Source organism: Neovison vison, chromosome 7 (genome assembly GCF_020171115.1).
Source record: "Neovison vison isolate M4711 chromosome 7, ASM_NN_V1, whole genome shotgun sequence".
In the NCBI taxonomy this organism is placed as follows: domain Eukaryota; kingdom Metazoa; phylum Chordata; class Mammalia; order Carnivora; family Mustelidae; genus Neogale; species Neogale vison.
Window position 1 is genome coordinate 16739025 of NC_058097.1, and position 20122 is coordinate 16759146.

The following is a 20122-nucleotide window of genomic DNA, read 5'->3' on the forward strand; positions in this document are numbered from 1 at the left end:
TTACACAAGCACACACCCACTTTCTGTACTTCAGTAGAACACAGTCCCAGTCTACCTTCCCCGCCACTGTATCAGCAGCAGGAGGGAAACAGATCCCTTAAGGTAACCTTGTTCCAAATTCACTGAGCTCTTGTTACAATAACATCAACAAAAGAGTTTAAATGTGCTGGCATTTCTGCTTCAGTCCTCTTCCTTGATGAAACACATCATTAGTCATTGTCACAGAGGAGGTCAAAAGATGGATCTTCCATAAAACCAATTAGAGAAGAGCCAAGGGTGGGGGCAGTTTCCATCAACTCCTTCATGGGGAATGCCCTTCCCCCAATGAAGCATGGCCTACTATCAGATTTTGTTCTTAGCTAGACACCCCCTTAACACACACACAGACACATACACACTTTTCTCACGAGGTAAACTAATGCAGGGGTTTTGACATCTGGCTGCTGCACATTAGACTTCTAAAACCTTGGAGCTTTTCACAAAACACGACTGCCTGGACCCTATCCCAGATCAATAGAATCACTGGGGGTGAACCCCAGGCTTGATTTTTTTTTTTTTAATTCGTTAGGTGATTCTACTAGTTTCCAAGGTTGAGAACGAACACATCCTGAGGATGCTCATCAGCTGAGACCTGCAAGCGCGTCGTTGGCTCCCGGAGGACTGCGGAGAGACAGCCAACCCCGGAGGCGAGCTCCAGAGCGTGGAAGTGTCTGTCCGTTTTCCTCCAGCACCGTTTTCCTCTGCCACACCTGTCCGAATTAACTGGCCTTAAAAACTGAACAATGAGCGAATGAGCTACCAAGCCCGAAGGAAAAAAGGAAAAGGAGAAAGGGAGAAACACAGAAGAGGACAGGACCAGATGGGCAGATCAGTCCCCACAACTCGGCAATATACCTGGAATTGGATTGACGTCGTCTCTTTGTTGGCAAAGGTGCTGTCTGCCTTTTCGAGGAGAACTGGGGGGTGTGGGGAAGCCAGCCAGCCCTTGTCAATGGAAGGACACAGCTGCCAAAACCTGACTTGGATTACCTTCCAGTTTCTAAACAAAAGAACTTCAGCACTTTGGGGGCTTTTCCTACCCAAAGGATGGGTTAGGGTAACGGGTCTGCATTGCTCTCTTTTGGAGCATGGAGTCCCCATGACCATATCTCTCCCTTGGTCCTGGCCTTGGCCAGGGAGAAAGCCCTCTGTGGATGACGCTGCAGCCTCCAACTCCGATGCTCACAGTTTCTTGGGGGGAGTTCGCTGACCCCCTCCCCCGCCCCCACAGCTCTGAGACATCAGCACTACCGTGCTTTCAGCAAAAACAGCCTCATTTCAGGCTGGCCCTTCCCTTGGATTAATATGGTCACCACAGGATCTGAAGTTTTGAAGGTGCTGTGTGGTCTAATAAAGGTGTGTTGTACGTTGGGGTGGGGGAGGGCGGAGAGACTGTTCAAGCTCTAGAGACTGCCAGTGCAGAGCAGGTGGCTTTGTGCTCCCCAGCGCCAGGCTACCTCCGCGTGCGAGGACTGGGGCTGTGCATCAGAAAAGCCCCACCCAGGCACCGTTCAGAGCAGGCTTCAGTTCCAAGGCAGAGAGCGAAGATTAAATCTTACATCATGTAATAAGCCACTTAAAGGCCCCCGCCGCTTTCCACAGCCACAGCTCCGTGGCAGAGAGGGCGCTCCCGCGGCTCGGGAGCTCCCTGCAAACTGCCCTCTGCTGACACCCACAGCTCTCCCTCTGCTGCTCTTGGCGGGAGGCAGGCTCTGGCCGACAGGCTGAGCGTAAGAACTAGGGAACAGAAGAACAAGGTTCTCTGCCCTCGTGCACGCACATCTCCCCTTCCCCTGTCTTTTCCCGTTTGCAAAAACTTGCGTGTCTGGACCTTATTTCTCCCTTCTGCAACAGAGGGCTGTTCATTCCGGTCTCATTTTTTTTTTTTTTCTCTCTCGAGGGAGGGTATGGAATAGAGCTATCAATGTATACAAGCAAGAAATACAGACGCAACAGATCACAGTTTAAAACGATCCATTGTGATCATTCTGAACAGGCAATCTGAGAACTGACGCCCTGCTTCCAGGAGATGAAAGGGTAAAAGAAGCCAAACCAAAACAACCGCAAACCTTCAAAGGGGATGTATCTGGGCTGTGATTGGATCTATGGGAAGACTTTCCATACTTCCTGTGCTGTACGCATCTTGGCCGTCTTGGGTGTCTGCTACCTTTGCCACCCCCAGGAAGAAGAACACGCCTTTAGACAAGCAAGTTATGACAGTTGTTCAAGTATAAGAGCAGGGGGGCTGGGGAGTTTTAGCAGATCCCATCTCTAGCTGCTGGGTCAACAAAGAGGTCAAACACGAGACACAGAACAAATTCTGGTGTGTGAGCCTGGGTTTGGTGTGCGAGGACACTGCTCAGAGGGTATCACGGCTGATGTTTCGCTTGACATAAGTCGTCCATTTAAACAAGCAGGGAACCACTTTCCTGGTCCTCACTTACATTAAGAACACTTTTTTTTTTCCTTTCACGATTTGGAAATAGATACTCTATGGGGAATAGCAAACACAGTGGTTAAAAGCCCAGCTTCGGGAGCCAGACTGCCTGGGTCCAAATACTGGTTTAGCTACTTATCACTGGGTATATAATCTAGGGTGAGTAATTAGCCTCTTGGGTGCCTCACTTTTCCCATCTGTAAAACAGGGATAATAATAATACCTACCTCACAGGCCAGGTGGGAGGATTTAGTGGATTAATAGATCTCAAACACACAGAAGAACACAATAAACTCTTCACAGCGTGAGGATGCTGTTCAGTGATGTGGAATGTGCAGATGTCATTTGCTCTGCACGTTACAAGATGAACTTGATGCTCTGAAGGGCTGTCAGACCCAGTGTCCTCAATCTGGTTTGGGAAACGTGGTCCCTATCCTGGGGACACTGCAAACCCCTTGAGAGGGCATCCCCAAACACCCAGGGCACAGTCTCAGAACTGAGAGTCCGGTAAAAATCGTTTCTGGTTTTTAGTAGGTTGTATGCCCAGCCTGGGGCTTCAACTCACAGCCCCTAGATCAAGAGGCGCGTCCTCTACCAAGCGAGCCAGCCAGGTGTCCCTGGCAAGAATCCTTTTTAACAGACCTGTAGGGGCTCAGGATTTCTTTCCAGGAGAGTCCTAATAAGCTGGTGAGTGTACCTGCAAGGTGTGTCGTTGTGCCGCCATCGGTGGTTTGGGTATACTGAACACTCCAGCCCCTGTGGCTTGCCCAGTCCTTAAATTGTTTAGAGCATGGTCTCCACACTTCTGCTGTGGAGAGTGAACCGGTATCTCATGGGTATTAGAGCCACGCCAACTGAGGAGAGGGGAATATAGATCAGCACACACTTTCTGATGCACATGGTGGTACAAACATTTAAAAAGGTCCAAAGCCAGGCACCTGGCTGGCTCAGGAGGTACAGCATGCAACGCCTGATCCTGGGGTTGTGAGTTCGAGCCCCACGCTGGTTTGAAGATTACTTAAAAATAAAATCTTAAAAACAAAAACTAACAATGTTCAAAGCAGCACAATCCAACATTTAGACCTCTTAGGACCTATCCTGTAAAAACGCTTCAGTATGCAAAGAGGTACGTTGAGAGTTCCTGAAGAATCACTGGAAATTAGAAACAGCTCAATGGACCATCAAGAAACAAATGTCTAGGGACGCCTGGGTGGCTCAGTTGGTTGGACGACTGCCTTCGGCTCAGGGCGTGATCCTGGAGTCCCGGGATCGAGTCCCACATCAGGCTCCCAGCTCCATGGGGAGTCTGCTTCGCTCTCTGACCTTCTCCCCTCTCATGCTCTCTCTCACTGTCTCTCTCTCGCAAATAAATAAATAAAATCTTTAAAAAAAAAAAAAAGAAACAAATGTCTACACCCGCTGTAGCTCATCTACACTGCAGGAGACATGTGCCATCACAAAGGACAGGGAGCTGTGAGTAGTGACAGGACAGAGTCTCCAAGACATAAAACTAAGAAAAAAAAATATGTGGGACACTATTTATGGTTCAATCCTATTTTGGCTTTTGAAAGCAGTAATGCAGGCCTGTATTCATTTTGGAGAAGCGTGAGAGGCAAGAAAGATCTGAAGGGACACTGACGACACCGCCAGCGGTGATCCTGGGGTTGGAGTGGAGGTGAAATTGGGCGCATTTTTCTTTTCTTTTCTTTTTTTTTTTTGTTACATGTATTACATTTGTTAGAGTTGATGTATTACATCAACATTATATCATATATATATATATGATGACATTTGTTAGAGTTGATAATAACATATGTGATCAGAAAACACACTCACATACCCGGACACAGCCAGGTATCCGTACTTGAGGTCTCAGTCGCTGGTGGGCATCCTCAGAGGCGGCCCAGGGCAAGCACAGGGGTCTTGGTTGGCACCCCTCAGCATGTGTCGGTGGACATCAGACTCTATCTTCATGGAACACACATGCTCGGGCTCACCTGGATATATGAACCGTGAGTTTTCTTCCCAAACTGCATCTATACTCATCTGGAGGTTGGGGAGGAGGCTCTCTAGTCTTTAACAAACATTTGAGAGTCTGGCTAAGACCCAGGAGACCAGGGGCCAAATCCCACCACAGGGGAGTAACAGTAGCTGGCCTCCCTGTTCCAAGAGGCTGTTGTGAGAAGCAGGGGAGGTTTTGGATGCAAAACGGCTTTCCAAATGACAAGGAAGGCAGAGCAACTGCACTTCCTATGCTGTGCCCCACGGGGCCTGCACAGGGTCGCAGGAGGGAGGACAGTCCCTGAGCCCTCCTGGCCGCACAGAGCTCCAGAGTCCGGAGGAAGAACGGTAGAGAAGGACAACAGTGGACGACCCTCTGCAGCAGCCGGCACGGCCCCCTCCAGGGCGGGCGGTGAGGGTCTGGGTCCCCTCCTCACCTGCCAGCATGCAGCCCTGAGCCCCACCAGCAGGGAGGAGTGCCCCAGCCAGCGCCCAGGAAGACAGCTTCCCAGCCCCCAGCAGCACCTCCGTTCCCAGCTGGGGTGGCGCGCACTGCAGTCAGCCGGCAGCATGTGACTGCAGAACGTCTGCAGGACTTGCTGGAGGACACAGCAGCCCAGGCGCCCGCCGTCAGGCACCGGCAGCTACCGCTACCGCTCCACAACCTGCCTGGAACTCCGCTCTCCTCTCCCCCCCTCGCCCTTACCACCGACATTCCGGCTGAGATGCTGCAATTCTCTGCAAAAAGACTACAGAAGCCAGTTGGGTTTTGTACAGGTCAGATGAATCATCCCCCAACTCGTTCCTCCTAACGGAACCGCTTTCAGATGCCTCAGCCATGCCCCCGCCTCTGCTGAGCAACCCAGGCAGCAGGCAGGTGAGGCTCTCCCAGACCAAGGGTGTGGGGAGGGGGTAGGTTGGCTTTCCAGAGAAGGGGGGTGGTGAAGAGATGGGGCTTGCTACTTCTTTGTGATGGAGGAAAAAAACCCTTGGGGCTAGAGGCATTTCCCATATTACAGCATTCATCCATGTGGCCTTAAGCACTTGACAAAAAGAAGCTGAAGGGGCTGCCCCCGCCTCCTTGCTGAGAGCGGTCTGCAAGGCTCCACGGGTCCAGTGCCCCGTACCCAGCCCCACCAATTCCCCTTCCCTCAAGCTCACTGCCCTGGAGCCAGCCTGGCCTCCGGCCCGTCCTCAAACCTGCCAGACATACTTTCAGCTCCGAGCCTGTGCACTTGTCCTTTGCTTTGTCTGCAGTGTTCTTCCGCCAGAACATCTTCCTGGTCACTCCCTCGCCTCCTCCTGATCTTGACACAAATACCAACTTCCCAGTGAGGCCCTCTCTAAACAACTGATCTAGGGGCGCCTGGGTGGCTCGGTGGGTTAAGCCTCTGCCTTTGGCTCAGGTCATGATCCCAGGCTCCTGGGATAAAGCCCCGCATAGGGCTCTCTGCTCGGCAGGGAGCCTGCTCCCCCCACCCCACCCCTGCCTCTCTGCCTACTTGTAATCTCTGTCTGTCAAATAAATAAATAAAATCTTAAAAAAAAAAAACAAAATAAAATAAATAACTGATCGAAATGTACAATCTGCGCCCACCTTCCTGACTTAATTTTCCTCTACAGCATTTAACCTCACTTGACATTCTATCTCCTGTATTGTTTATCTTCTTTATTATCTGTCTCCTGTACAACGGGAGCTTCCCCTGAGGCAAGTTCAGTCTGCTTTGCTCGCTGCGGTGTTCTCAGTGCCTGGCACGGCATCTGGCACACAGTAGGTGCTCAGTAAATGGCTCTCACCGTTGCTGTGACTTGCTCTGCTACCCTCCAGTCCCTGGCACCTTGGCCCTTCTACGTAGATGGGTGAGCAGGGCCACTGGAAAGGTGAAGGGATGAAGGAGAGAAGTGAAGAAGGAAGAGGAGTATTAGCAAGTACAGAGAGATGGTAAAGAGCAAAGTGAAGGTCAGGAGATTTCTGATTAAGGAACAGAGGGCTTGTAGAAGGGCACTTGCCAAACAGGAGGAGGGAGAGGGAGACCCTCCGGAAGACTCTCCAGGAAGTCACCTGAACAAGCAGTCGAAGCTCAGGAAGTGGACGTGCGGCTTGGCTGCAGCCTTGTCTCTTGCTTTGGAGCCATCCTCTGTAGGCCAAGGAGCTACGGAGAGCAGGCCTGGAAACAGGAGTAAGAAGCTGGGAAGGGAAAGGAGGGAGAGAGGGCCAAGTAAAAGACCACACGGATGACCCAAGGGAGTCTGTATGGCGGACGGCTGGGCAGTGGAAGGGACCAAAGGGGAGAGGCCAAGGCAAGTTCAGTAGGACAGGTAAGGGAGTAGACTGGAAGGGCAGCAGAGAGAAGGTGGGTGGCCTTGAAGGAGGGGAGAGACAGGAGCAAGCTGGAGGACACTGCTGTTACATATTCCAGAGAACCAGACACACCTCATGGGCCCTGTGGAGGGGGGCATCATTGCTGCTCCTCCACTGGCCATGGATTTCTGTGCCTCTTTCCTTCTTTCTTTCCTTTTTTTTAGTTTTATATTTTTATTAGTCCTAAGTTCTTTTTTTTTTTAAAGTTTGCTTATTTTTTTAGTAATCTCTAGCCAACGTGAGGCTCGAACTCATGATCAAGAGTCACATGCTTCTCTGACTGAACCAGCCAGGTGTCCCTACACACACAGACACACACACACACACACACGCATGCACGCACGCACTAAATTTGTAAATATAAATTTGGAAACTTTTTAATATTTTGGTCATGTTTAGGAGGGTTACATTACGGTGTCTTTCCCCTGAGTTTGGTAACAAGGTCAGAAAAGGTTATTCTTTGAAATGGAATCCATGAAAATCAATAAAGAACAGATGCTTTTAGCCATTTACCAAATAACTCAAATTAAGAGGCAATTTATAAATGGAGATACAGGGACTAGAATGCTTCCCGAGGCACTCCCTAGGAGAACAGGTTGTGAGACTACAGAGTTCCTCAGTCTAATCAAGGTGATCAGTTAGGATCTATCTTCAGAACTGGAATGCACTTAATGCAAACCAAGTTAATCTAATCACCTAACATATCCAATCTAATGATCTAAAGTACATTGTGTGGAGTCTAGTTAAAGGCACGCCAAGAAACAAGAATTTTCAGGGTATATCCAGCTGGTTCAATGGAGATTTTTCTCTGATCTAAAAACCCCAATCCTGATTTTCTACATCCTGATTTGGAGAATGGAAACAAATCCAGCTCCCCTAGCTGAATGATACTATTTCTCAAAAACATGTAATCACCTTTGTTCTAATTCTTTGTTTACTAAACTAGCTTATGATCTGTATCTGTAAGAAGGCCATTTTACTTATTTATTTGAAGTATATTTATTTTAAGTAAGCCCCATACCCACCATGGGCCTTGAACTCACCACCCTGAGATCAAGAATCGCATGCTCTTCCGACCAAACCAGCCAGGCGCCCCAGAAGGCCACTTAATTTAAAGGAATGCCTACCACAAAGGTTCTAAGCTAAAAACCTCCTCTGTAATCTGGCCAGACAGAAAGAGCCTGTTGTTAACTGGCATATGGGCATGCTCGTACACAGCTCCTTCTGTCACCTGTGAGATATGGGAAGTTGTGTTTTGGTTGCCCTAGGCCTGGTTACCCCAGGGAGTGGAGATAAAATTGTGTACCTAGCTCTGCAAAGCTGAGGACTGGTCGAGAAGCTCCGGGTTAACCCTGTCAAGGTGCTGACATCAGGGAGGGCTTGTCTGAAGCAGTCAGCCTGTTTCTCCTTTTTGTCTTCTCTCTCTCTCTCTTTTTAAAAAAATTTATTTATTTGGGCAGGGGGGCGGGGGGGAGAATGCAAGCAGGGAGAGGGGCAGAGGGATAAGCAGACTCCTTACTGAGCAGGGAGCCCAATGTAGGACTTGATCCCAGGACTCTGAGATCATGACCTGAGTCGAAGTCACGCACTTAACCGACTGAGCCACCAAGGTACCACTTTGTCTTCTCTTTTAGCTACAATCAAATTCAGTGGCCACAATATATAAGTAAGTAAAGAGGAGTCCACACAGTGCTACATCTGACATGATTTCAATAAACATGGCATCACGTCACCAATAGGCTATCCACTTTCCGGTACACATTTAATCAACCCATTGTCTAAGTGTTCCTCCCTCAAGAAGCAGAGGACCAAATGCAAAATATAAACTCTCTCATCTGAGATGTTTGTGGCTCTTTTGTCCTGTAATCAGGGCAACTGAGTGAAAACAGTAGCAGAGGGAGTGAAGAAAATAGCTCAGGGGGACAAACAAAGGGCTTACCCTTCATCTCTGGAAGATTCAACCAGCTTGATGCTCTTTTCTGGAGTTGAAATCCTCCTCAGTGCATTAGCTTTCCATCTCAATAGCGGAAGACCAGATTCAGACCTGTTCTCTCTAGCCAAAAAAATTTTTATTCCATTTTGCATGTTTCGATAACAGTTTCCTTCCCCTCCCTGCCTCCAAATGCATTTGTGCTCTGATCTGCCTCTTGAGCAGCCAAGGATGACCAGCTCTGGCTGCTCTTCATTATTGCAAGGAAGAACAATCTCACCACAGAAGAATAACAAGATATGTGACACATGTGCCACTCAGGAGGGTGATCAACCTCTTCAGTTCAAGTGACAAGAATGGCCAATTAGTCAACTTCTACCAGTCATGTTAAAGATACACTTCCATCAAATAGACTTTCTTCTCTAAATGCCACAGGACACTGAAAAACGTGCAGATAAATAAATGAGATTTGTAATCTTTTGTCTTCTAAGGACACATGCCTCAGGCCAGTTGCAGAATAGCTAAATGGCTGCTTTAGGAAGGTCTGCCTAAAGACACGAATGACCAGAGACATAAAGCCATCCAGGGTCAGCCATATTGCCTGCACCAAAGAGGCAGTGGGGCCACCTGCTGGAACGTCTGGGCACTGCTCTGGCTGCTTGGTCCTCTACCTCCTTGACGTCCTTTGAGCTAGGTCTATGGCAGGACCACAATCTTTTTCTCCAGCTTCTGTGGTGGGAAGAGGAAATTTCTCATTATCTCATCCAGCTCTTCAAGGGCCAACTGGGCATGGAGCTTGGCCACATCATCAGGCTCCAAGCGCACCACGTGTTTCAGCAGGTGGTAGAGATCCTTGAGGACATCCCTCAGCACCTGTATGAAAGAAACAGGGTCATGACTGACTACTGTGCCAGAATTTCTCAGAACGACCCTAACTTCTGCCTGAGAAGTTCTGAGAGGAAACTCACAGGCTTCCTGAAGATTATATATGGCCTCCTCCATGGAAGGAGGGGTAGCTGTACTGAGACAGGCTTCCTTTTGGGCTTCTCACGACCCCTGACACCTCACTACATACGTCTTGGGGGCTGCTACTCCCTTTGATCCCCAGGCCAAAGTAGAGATTCCAGGCCCGTTCGTTCCCTCCCAAAATCAGGATCACAGACAGGTCTTGGTGCCCAGATAGGGTTACTCCTAGAGCATAATTACCAGCATCTTCCTCTCAGGCTCCCACAAAGCTCTCTGCAGACACCCATCTGTGGACATCTATCTTATGAGACCCAGAAGGTTATCTCTTCAATAAGCATGCCTTTCATTGTCACTGTTTTAAAATTTTCCATCCCAGTTCCATTTCCAGGCCCTTTCTTAAGTCACTGTAATTTTTTTTTTTTTTGCAATTGCAACGTTGCAACAGGAAACAAGGGAGGGCTGTGTAGATAGAGCCATAGAGCCACACCCATCTTTCCCATCCAATGCTCTCATCTTGGGCTCTGGTATGGAACTGGGAGGGTGCCAAAGCACCTACTCCCAGGAGCTCCTAATTTCCTCCCAAATCCTCCTGGCTTTGGAGTTACAACAACTTTTAACAGGAAACAGCTTTCAAACAAACAGGTGAACTCAGAGGTAGGGGGCCTTAGGGATCAGCTAGCCAAACTAGAGACTGAAGTCACCAGGTCATGGGTGTCGTGTGACTTGTCTTTAGCTCCCTGTGAAATTACTTCTGGTCTAGGGCTCTTTGCCTCAAAGGCTACTACTTTTGGATCAGGTACTGTAGGAGGTATTTTTCATATATTATCCAACTTTTATGCGAGTCATATAAAGACATTAGCCCCATTTTACAGATGAAAATATAGAAGACTAGAGGGTTACATAACATCCACAAATTACTCAGCTAAAAAAACGGGGGAGCTAGATTTTAAACATCCAGACTCTGCGTTGTTTGTTTATTTTTACTGAAAAGGTAATACAGTACAAAAAAGTACATGTTAAAATATAAGTCTCGGGGAGGGGTGCCTGGGTGGATCGGTTAGTGTAGAGTCTGATTCTAGATCTCAGCTCAGGTCTCCATCTCAGAGCCTCGAGTTCAAGCTCTGTGTTGGACTCTACATTGGGAGTGAAGCCTACTTTAAAAAAAAGTCTCAGGCGCCTGGGTGGCTCAATCCTGCTTCTCCCTCTCCCACTCCGCCTGATTGTGTTCCCTCTCTCCCTGTGTCATTGTCAAACAAACAAACAAATACATAAAATCTAAAAAAACCCAACCAAACAAAAAAACCCCAAAAAACAAAGTCTCTCTTCTACTCCAGGCTCTTAGTTTCCTTTCTCAGAGGGTGTCATGTGTAACTGAGAAATGTTCTAGATATTTTTAAGCATATGTATGTATGTGCCTTTCCCCCCTTTAAAACCACAGAACTGTATTTTATGCTATTATATGCCATCATCCCAGCTGACTTATTCTACTTTGAAGATCTTTTGTATAACTGGCACATCGAGAAATACTTTAAAAAAAAAAAATGGCTGCAGGGGAGCCTGGGTGGCTCAGTGGGTTAAGCCTCTGCCTTTGGCTCGGGTTGTGATCTCAGGGTCCTGGGATCGAGGCCCACATCGGGCTCTCTGCTCAGTGGGGAGTCTGCTTACCCACCGCCCCACCGCCTGCCTCTCTGCCTACTTGTGATCTCTCTCTGTGTGTCAAATAAATAAATAAATAAATCTTGAAAAAATGGCTGCATAGAATGAATGTCACACAATTTATTTTTTTGCCAATGAAACTCATTTTTTTATCTTTGATATTACAAATATTGCTGCAATAAACACTCTGTTACCTAAGTCTTTGCAGACATGAACAAGTGTATCTATAGAACCAATATCTAGAAATGGAATCTTTGGGTCAGAAGGTGATCCACACATAAAATTGTGACAATGGTAGCCAGAGAGTTGCAATAATTTACATTTCCACATCACACTAAATTCGCATCAGTGCTGTGTACTGTTGTTTATCTTTGCTTATCCGCTAAATGAAAAATAGCATCATGCTGTTTTAAATTTACATATAATAAACTCTATTTTATTCTGGTATGTGTAACTGAACTTTACCTTACTGATTTGTAAGAGCTCTTTGTATATTAAAAAAGGTCTATTATTTAAGTTGTTTGTCATAGTTGGCATTTTTTCTTTGTGAAATTTTTTTCCAGTGGAGAAATCTACATTTTAATTTAATTTCATTTTTAATTTTTAATTTTTTTAGATTTCATTTATTTATTTGGCAGACAGAGATCACAAGTAGGCAAAGGCAGGCAGGCAGGGGGAGGGGGGAGCAGGTTCCCCGCTGAGCAGAGAGCCTAATGTAGGGCTCAATTCCAGGACCCTGGGATCATGACCTGAGCCGAAGGCAGAGGCTTTAAGCCACTGAGCCACCCAGGCGCCCCTACTTTTTTTTAAAAAGATTTTATTTATTTATTCGACAGAGGGAGAGAGATCATAGGTAGGCAGAGAGGCAAGCAGAGAAAGAAGGGAAAGCAGGCTTGATCCCAGGACCCTGAGATCATGACCTGAGCTGAAGGCAGAGGCTTAACTCACTGAGCCACGCAGGCACCCCAAAATCTGCATTTTTGATGTAGTTAAATTAATTAATTTTTCCTTTATGGTTTCTGGATTTTGTATTTTGCTTGGAAGAGGATCTATTATCTTAACTACTATGCTATGCTGTATTGCTTCTATTTATTAACAACGCCACCTAACATGAACCAAGTTGGATTTATGTCACTATATGCAAGCATCTCTGACAATAATTGGTCCAAAAGGTCTCTAAAACTTTTCCTCTCACCACTTTGTTTTATTTAGTTATTTTTAAAGGATTGTTTCATTTATTTTATTTTATTTTTTTAAAGTAGGTTCCATGCCCGACGTGGGGCTTGAACTGATGACCCTGAGAGCAAGACTCACATGCTCTTCTACTGACTGAGCCAGCCAGGGGCTCCTCTCTGTACTTTGGAACTTCAAGCAATGCCCATACCCTGAAGTCTATGCCAATGTAGAATTTCCAAAAAGGAGGAAGATCAGAAAAAAAAGAAACAGGAAAATGTAGACATTCAATGATTTTTTCACTTTTGTGAAATCCATGTAAAAAATATATATATAATAGCCTATGTACTATCAACATGGACTGTCTCTGAAGAAAAGTATATATTACGAAACTGGCTTCTTGGAGCGCCTGGGTGGCTCAGTAGGTTAAGCGTCTGCCTTCAGTTCAGGTCATGATCCCAGGATCCAAGGACTGAGCCCAACATCAGGCTCTTTGCTCAGTGGAGTCTGCTTCTCCCTCGGCCTCAGCCTGCTTGTACTGTCTCTCTGTCAAATAAATAAATAAAACCTTAAAACAAACAAATAAACAAAACTGGCTGCCTCCAGGGAAGGTAACTGGAGAGGGAAATGGGGGGAATTATATACCCTTGTCCCCTTGTCCCTTTTTAATATTGTATTTTATGAATATATTTACCTACTAAAAAATAAATAAAGCTTTTTGCTTAACTGAATTAACTACTAGGCAACGGTTTTTGTTTTGTCTTGTTTTTAAAGATTTTATTTATTTATTTGACAGAGAGAGACACCCAGAGAGAGGGAACACAAGCAGGAGGAGTGGGAGAGGGAGAGGCTGGCTTTCCGCTGGCCATGGAGCCGGATGCAGGGCTCGGTCCCAGGACCGTGAGATCATGACCTGAGCCAAAAGACGGATGCTTAACAACTGAGCCACCCAGGCACCCCTAGGCAAAGGTTTTCCATAACACCATTTGGTAAGTAGAAGAGATAAACAGCCTGACCTTAAAGGCTTACTGTCTGGTAGGGAAGGTAAGTCATACACAGAAATAAAGATTACAGAACAAAATACAGTAAGTGTCCTAACAGCACAGAGAGAATATAAAGAAAGGTTATAGGAAACATGTCACATTTTAGGAACAGGAAGTGGACTGGAGATGGTGAGCAGAAATGAGAGGAACTCATGCTACTCCTGGCCAGTTTCTCACTCAATGAAAACTAAAAATTCTAAGAACATCTTTTTTTTCCCCCCACCTTAAAGATTTATTTATTTGACAGAGAGGCAGGCAGAGAGAGAGGAGGAAGCAGGCTCCCTGCTGAGCAGACAGCCTGATGTGGGGCTCGATCCCAGGACCCTGGGATCATGACCTGAGCTGAAGGCAGAGGCTTCAACCCACTGAGCCACCCAGGCACCCCAATTTCAATGATCTTATATTTGTATTTAAAACTGGCACTGCACAATATAAAGATGAAGTATATAATTTGTGCTAATAATTTCACATCTAAAATTCTCTACTTCGGGCACCTGGGTGGCTCAGTTGGTAAAGTATCTGCTTTCAGCTCAGGTCTTGATCTCAGGGTCCTGGGACTGAGTCCTGCATTGGGCTCCCTGCTCAGTGGGGAGCATTTCCACCATCTGCTGCTCTCCCTTCTTGTGTTCTCTCTTTCTCTGTCTATTAAAATCTTTAAAAAAAAAAAATTCTCTACTTAGAACATTAACAGCAAGTAATACAAAAATGTCAAGTTGAGGGAGAGAGAAATGCTGAAAGAAAGGAAAAAACTTGTAGGGGGAGGAGGGGGATGCTATCCTCACTGCCCTTTGGTAACCTCTCTTTCCTCGAGGCTGGCAGTGTGAATAGAAGAGATGATTCCCGAAAGACGATGACTCTTAGAGCTACTGCCTCATGATTACTCACTCATCCAATAATCATTATTAAGGGCCTACTTCGTGCCCAGGCAGTGTGCTGGTGATAAAAGGATGAATAATGCACGAACCCTACCCTCTGGCAGCTGCGGCCTAGCAGGGAGAGAGAGACACACACACACCCCGGACACTATGATCTCTCTAACGATAAGCTCCACACTTCCGTGGAAGCAAAGGAAGTGATTTCTGCCTGTGGAGGTGGGCGGAGGGAGAACGTTCCCCACCCTGTGAAAGGGATTTCAGTCTGACTTTTATTTGTAGCCAAAGGGTGGCTGGCACCATGGAGTGGCTTGGGGAAACTTTAGCAAGTCCCTGCAACCTTAAGCCACCTCAAATAAATGCGGATTCGAAGCAAACCTGGCTTGCTTCTTATGGGGCTAAAAGACAAGTCTCCTGACATCCGGCCCAATGGCGTTCAGTCCAAAGTGTCTCTTACAGAGAAATTCTAGAGTTCCCACTGTTTATTACAAGGTCATCTTTTTTCTTCTTCTTCTAGAGGAATCTATCTCCTACTCAGAAATATCTTTGAGAATTTTTGCCAGAGCCTCCTAACATTCAAAATAAGGTTAGCTTTTACTTGTTAAAGAGGGAGGTTCTAAGGCATTCTATTCTGCTAAGGTACACGGCTCCTTCCTGGTGTGGGCAGGAATTTTCCCCTTGGCACTGCCGTGTCCTTAAAATAACAATAATGCTTGTGCAAACACCACTTCATACTTGAGGAGCGCTGAGCTCCTTGTTATCAGTTACCGGATCTCCTTTTTTGGGTAACTGTTAGGCAAAGGCTCCTTCTTAATTAATGGGTCTATTTTAGCAACCCATCCTGGAAAGGCTTCTTCCCAATCCTTGTAACACTGGGGATCCCACACATCACAAGGACTTCCTCTGGACTCCCCAAGGATCAAAGCTTCCTGCCAGCCGGGGATTGTCACCAAATCCCACGGATCAGGGGTTGAATACAAGGAGAGTTCAAAGGTAAAGCTACTCACAGGAGCCACTGTGGTGGGCAGGATATAGGCAATCCCATGGAGGAAACCTTTCATTAAGAATTCAACACACCTGCTCTTCATCCCCCCCCCCACTGCCCCCATCCCTCCACATCGAGGCCCAAGGACTCCCAGGAAACGCAGAGGGGGTACAGGTGAGAGTGGGGGTGGTTGCATTTCATCCAGAGGAGATCTGGCTTAGCTTTTTGTAGCTGATGGTTGAAAGAAACATTTCCACCATCCGAGAAGTTCTTAGGCCAGGATATCTTAAGCAAGTACTGAGATTCTTAGTATGAAAAGTCTCTGGAAAAGAACTGATGCCTGGAGAGGAAGGGGGAGGATAGGAGAGGGTGTGTGTGTGTGTGTGTGTGTGTGTGTGTGTGTGTGTTGCAGAGGCCACTTTTACAAAGAGAACTTAGGTGGATGAAACTGCTAGTCTTCTGTTATCATGTGGGATCGGTAAGACACAACACAAATGGTCCCAAGTAAGACATTTACAGAAATACAAGCTCTGCAAAGATGCCATCTAGCAGAGGATTGTCCATCTATAATTTCTTAATATTGAAGGGAAAAATGGGTTGCTAAATACAAAAGGATAAAATAGTTAAACGCTAGCATATGCCTGTACTGAGAGCTTCATCTTCCCACAAAACCAACAGGTGAAAAAAGATCAGAAGGAAAGAAAGCTCAATTCCGCTCAATCCTATCACTCACCCCTCGTGGCTCCTTTGTGGCTAATAAATATTGGGCTCGAGGACAGAAACAGGGAAGTTAGACACCGAGATAAAAGGGAGGGGCAGACAGGAGAATGGGGGTGTGGAGACTGGAGTTAGTGGTGGGAAACGGCCTGGCAAAAAGATTCTCTAGACTGGTGCCCAGAAGAGGAGGACACCCCAGAATCCGACCAGTTCTGTTTATAACAAGCTAGAATAAAAGATCTGGTGTAGTAGGAATCTGTCAGGAAGCCACAGCCCAACTACTAAGGGTCCTCATTTTGACCACTGTCCCTCAGTGTTAAGACCAGTGACTGACTTAGTGGCTAAAGGAAGTGAGAGTGGACAGATGGGACTCAAGTACAGAGAGCCAAGGATCATCAACAGGGCACAACTCAGCCACCTTTTCCCAAAGCGTGTGCAGGAGGCTTGGCTGGACACTCTGGGTAGCAAGGACCTGGCCCGTCCTTGAGGAGCTCACCTCCAGAGCAGGGAGACAGACGTGCAGAGCTGAACCGAATGGCCCGGAGGCAGGCGAACGATGGCGCTCGCAATCACGAGCGGGGGAATCTGGAGCAAACGACCTCAGCTCTCAGAACCTCAGTGATCTCAGCTGTAAAATGGAGTAACACTGCCGCCTTTTAAGGATGTTGTAAAGAATGAGAGTTAATGTCTATAAAGATCCAAGCACAGAGACTGGCATGTGGTGAGTGCTAAATAAGTGGGGGGTTGTCGGTCTCCCCCATAAGTACTGTAATCTCTGTGCCCTTCTTGTTACTCTTCTCTCCGTGAGGCCGAGGACAGAGCCCGGCGTGGAGCAGCTCTGCTGTGTAGTAAATTTTGGACAAGTAAATGAATGAATGTATAATAACGATAGCTAAATCCTACATAAAAGCTGTTACGTGCCAGGTATGGTTCTAGGCATATTCTCTAGGCGCTCACTCACTCCTCACAACACCACAACGAGAGAGGTACCATCATTATTTCCAGCTGCCCGGTCGCACAGGTAGTACAGGGCAGAGCCCGGATTCAGACCCAGGCAGCCTCACTTGGAGCCAATGTTCTTTAGGAGCCACTACGCTATTCTGCCTCTCGAAGGGGTTATTACCGTCCCTTTGTCAAAGTGGGAAGCAGAAAGCACACTGCCTACCTTACAAGCTGACTGTGGGATCAAAAGAGGTAACGCGTGTGAGGGTGTACTCTGCTATGATAAGCCAAGGCATGTATAATTCAAAGTATTGTTAGTGTTATTATTCCGACACTGAAATAATTGGGGTTACCACCACGGGGCCAAGAAGACGAGGGGAAAGGTACGCCTCTGAAAATGAAAGCGAGTAGAGTCCCAATGGAAAGGTGTCAGAAAGATGAATAAATGGAGAGGAATTAGAAGAAAAAGGTGTAAGACGAGGTAAAGAGATTTAACGCAGTCCGAGTGCAGAAGTCAGGGCCGGTGGTGGTCCCGGACGTCTGGGAACACTGACCGTGCTATTCCATAGAGCTGGGGGCACCGGAAAGAACTCTGCGGAGCAAGCAGACAGGAGCCAGGCTCCGAGGTCTAGGATGTGAGCAACCTCTCTAAGATCATGGGCAGGGAAAAAATACATGGGAGAAGCATCATGGAGGTAGACAATTTGGACCTCATCCGGGGAGCTCTGGCCTGAAGAGGAATACGTGCTTTACTGATAAAACCCAAACCTTCACTTTGATGGGTGTATGACAAAGAAATTAGGGCTGATTCAAACAGAAAGTCTGGGCTTTTGAGACGCCTCACTGAAAGCGAGGGGAAGGTCGGCAAAGAAAGACAGGATTGCTAAAGTCTAAGAGATTTCTATCCATGCCTGACAGAGAATCTCAAACATGCTGAAGTTCAGGGTAGAATTATTATTAACTGGAGGTTACTGAGCTTTTCAAAACCCTTTTATTTCCAAGGTATTTTTTTCTGCCAGAGCTAGAGATAAATGGCATTTTTACCCTTTCTGGATCATGTCTGGCTCTTAAATGGGGAGGGTCTCTCGAGTGCAAATTGGAGAAGGTGTGGGATGGAGATGCAGGGAGTACCAGCATGATTTTCAGTGAAGAACAAGAAGAAAAACTGTAACCGGTCAAGTGCCAAAAATGGTACAGGTACAAACACAGGTTGGCAGCTGAGGGACACAGACCAAGCCGGCCAGCGCGCTTAACCCCTGGGAGGGGTGACAGCTCAGGGGTCCTAAACAGAAAGCAGGTGGCTGGACTTTGCTACACAGCTGGGCGCTGCTAGGCTCGCTGAAGCCGCAGCACGCCGTGCAAGGGTTCGATGGGCCAGAGCTGAGCGCCCACAGCGGCTGCCCCCGGCTCGCAGCTGCAGGGCCGGGAGCCCCACTGATGGGGCGCGAGGAGCAACCGCCGCAGCGTCTTTCAGAACGTCTTTAAATAGCAACCTGAGGAAGGCAGCAGCCTTCCTTCACCCCCACAGGCACGGAAATAGAACAAAGAAGGCAGGAAAAATGGCCGGAGTGTGTGCAAAGGCAGCGGGCCATCGCTTGTGGGAAAGGACATTGGGAGCTTTATCCATAAAAGGTGATTACGATCCCAGCTTTCAAACTGTACTCTGTGACCTCGTGTGGGGAAAGGGCTCTGCTTTCCTGGCCCTGGAGGCTCTCTGTGTAGGCACCCTGCTGAGGGAACCCTTGGCCTGTCCCCTCCCGGCGCCTAATGCCCCCCACGTGGGATCAGACCGTGCCTGCAGAAGGCTCACTATGGTCACTGAGTGTTTACTACATTCCAGTCACTGTGCTAAGCCTTTCACACACATTATCTCATTTAACCCGCTGAGGCAGATGTTATTAGGCCCAGTTTATGAGTTAGGGGAGGGGATGGGCGCCTGGTGGCTCAGTCGGTTGGACATCCAACTCCTGATCTCAGCTCGGGCCTTGATCTCCGAGTCTTGAACTCAAGCCCCGCACTGGGCTCCAATGTGGAGCCTACTTAAACAAAAAATCAAACAAACAAATTAGGGAAAGGGGCTTTAGGGGGGGTTTCAGCGATTTGCTCAAGGACACAGCTAGAATTCAAACCCACGTCTGTGAAGTCTCACTCTGCAAACTCTGCTTTTTAAGCTTGTGCAGTTACTAGCAAAACCAATATGCAAGAGGCGGCTGTGGAGAAAATATGACCTTTTCCCCACACCATCAACATTGTTTATCTAGACGGAGCCCGGGCAGGGCGGGGGCAGAGCTGTAACTGGGTTCCTGGCTGGCAGTGAGGTTTGGCTTTTCTTTGGGGCACCAGTTTGCTTTAAGGCATCCTGCACCACTCCAGGTTCAGCCAGGTCACCCAGCTTCAGGACCAGCTTGAGTCTCCCAGAGGGGAAGGACAGACCACTCTCCTGAGGGCGTCTGCTCAATGGAATTCTAGGTTCTGTGCAAGATGTGTCAGGAAGAAAATGTTAGAGAACTAGACCAAAGGCCAGAGAAAACCAGTCGGAGACACACAGAGGCACTGGTGGGTTTTGCTTTATGTACTAATAATGTATATGGCGTGGACTAGACCAGAAAAAGGAACCCCTGCCATCCACATCGAAGCATGGCTACAAAGCCCAGACTTTGCCTCCGCACAACACCCTCATTCTAGTGTAGAGATTCTCACCCTTGCTGCACAGTACCGTCCCCTGGAGAATGTTTAACACGGCTGGGCCCCCACCTCACACCTAAGAATCAGAATCAGAGGGGCTGGGACTCAGGACTTTCAAAAAACGTTTTAATTTGTTTTTATGATTTTTATGCTCTCCACTCTAATAAGCAGCCAGGATGCAGGAGTGTGGGAGGTTAGGAAAAAAACACTGGGTAGGAGATTAAGAGTTATGCCACAGTTTCGAAAGTAACAACATTGCCTGGGAAAAATCTAAGTGCCAGGAACAAGGGTGACGTGAGTTGGATATAACCTAT

The 20122-nt window shown here is 47.4% G+C and overlaps 1 protein-coding gene across 1 annotated transcript in view; it reads right to left on the reverse strand.

The window, feature by feature from the left end:
- Positions 1-9128: 9128 nt before the first annotated feature.
- Positions 9129-20122, reverse strand: part of TANGO6 (transport and golgi organization 6 homolog) — a 182841-nt gene continuing 171847 nt past the window's right edge. Inside the window, exon 18 of the mRNA XM_044255839.1 lies at positions 9129-9642. Coding sequence (XP_044111774.1) covers positions 9466-9642 — 177 coding nt within the window. The 3' untranslated portion in view covers positions 9129-9465. The remainder of the gene's footprint in view (positions 9643-20122) is intronic.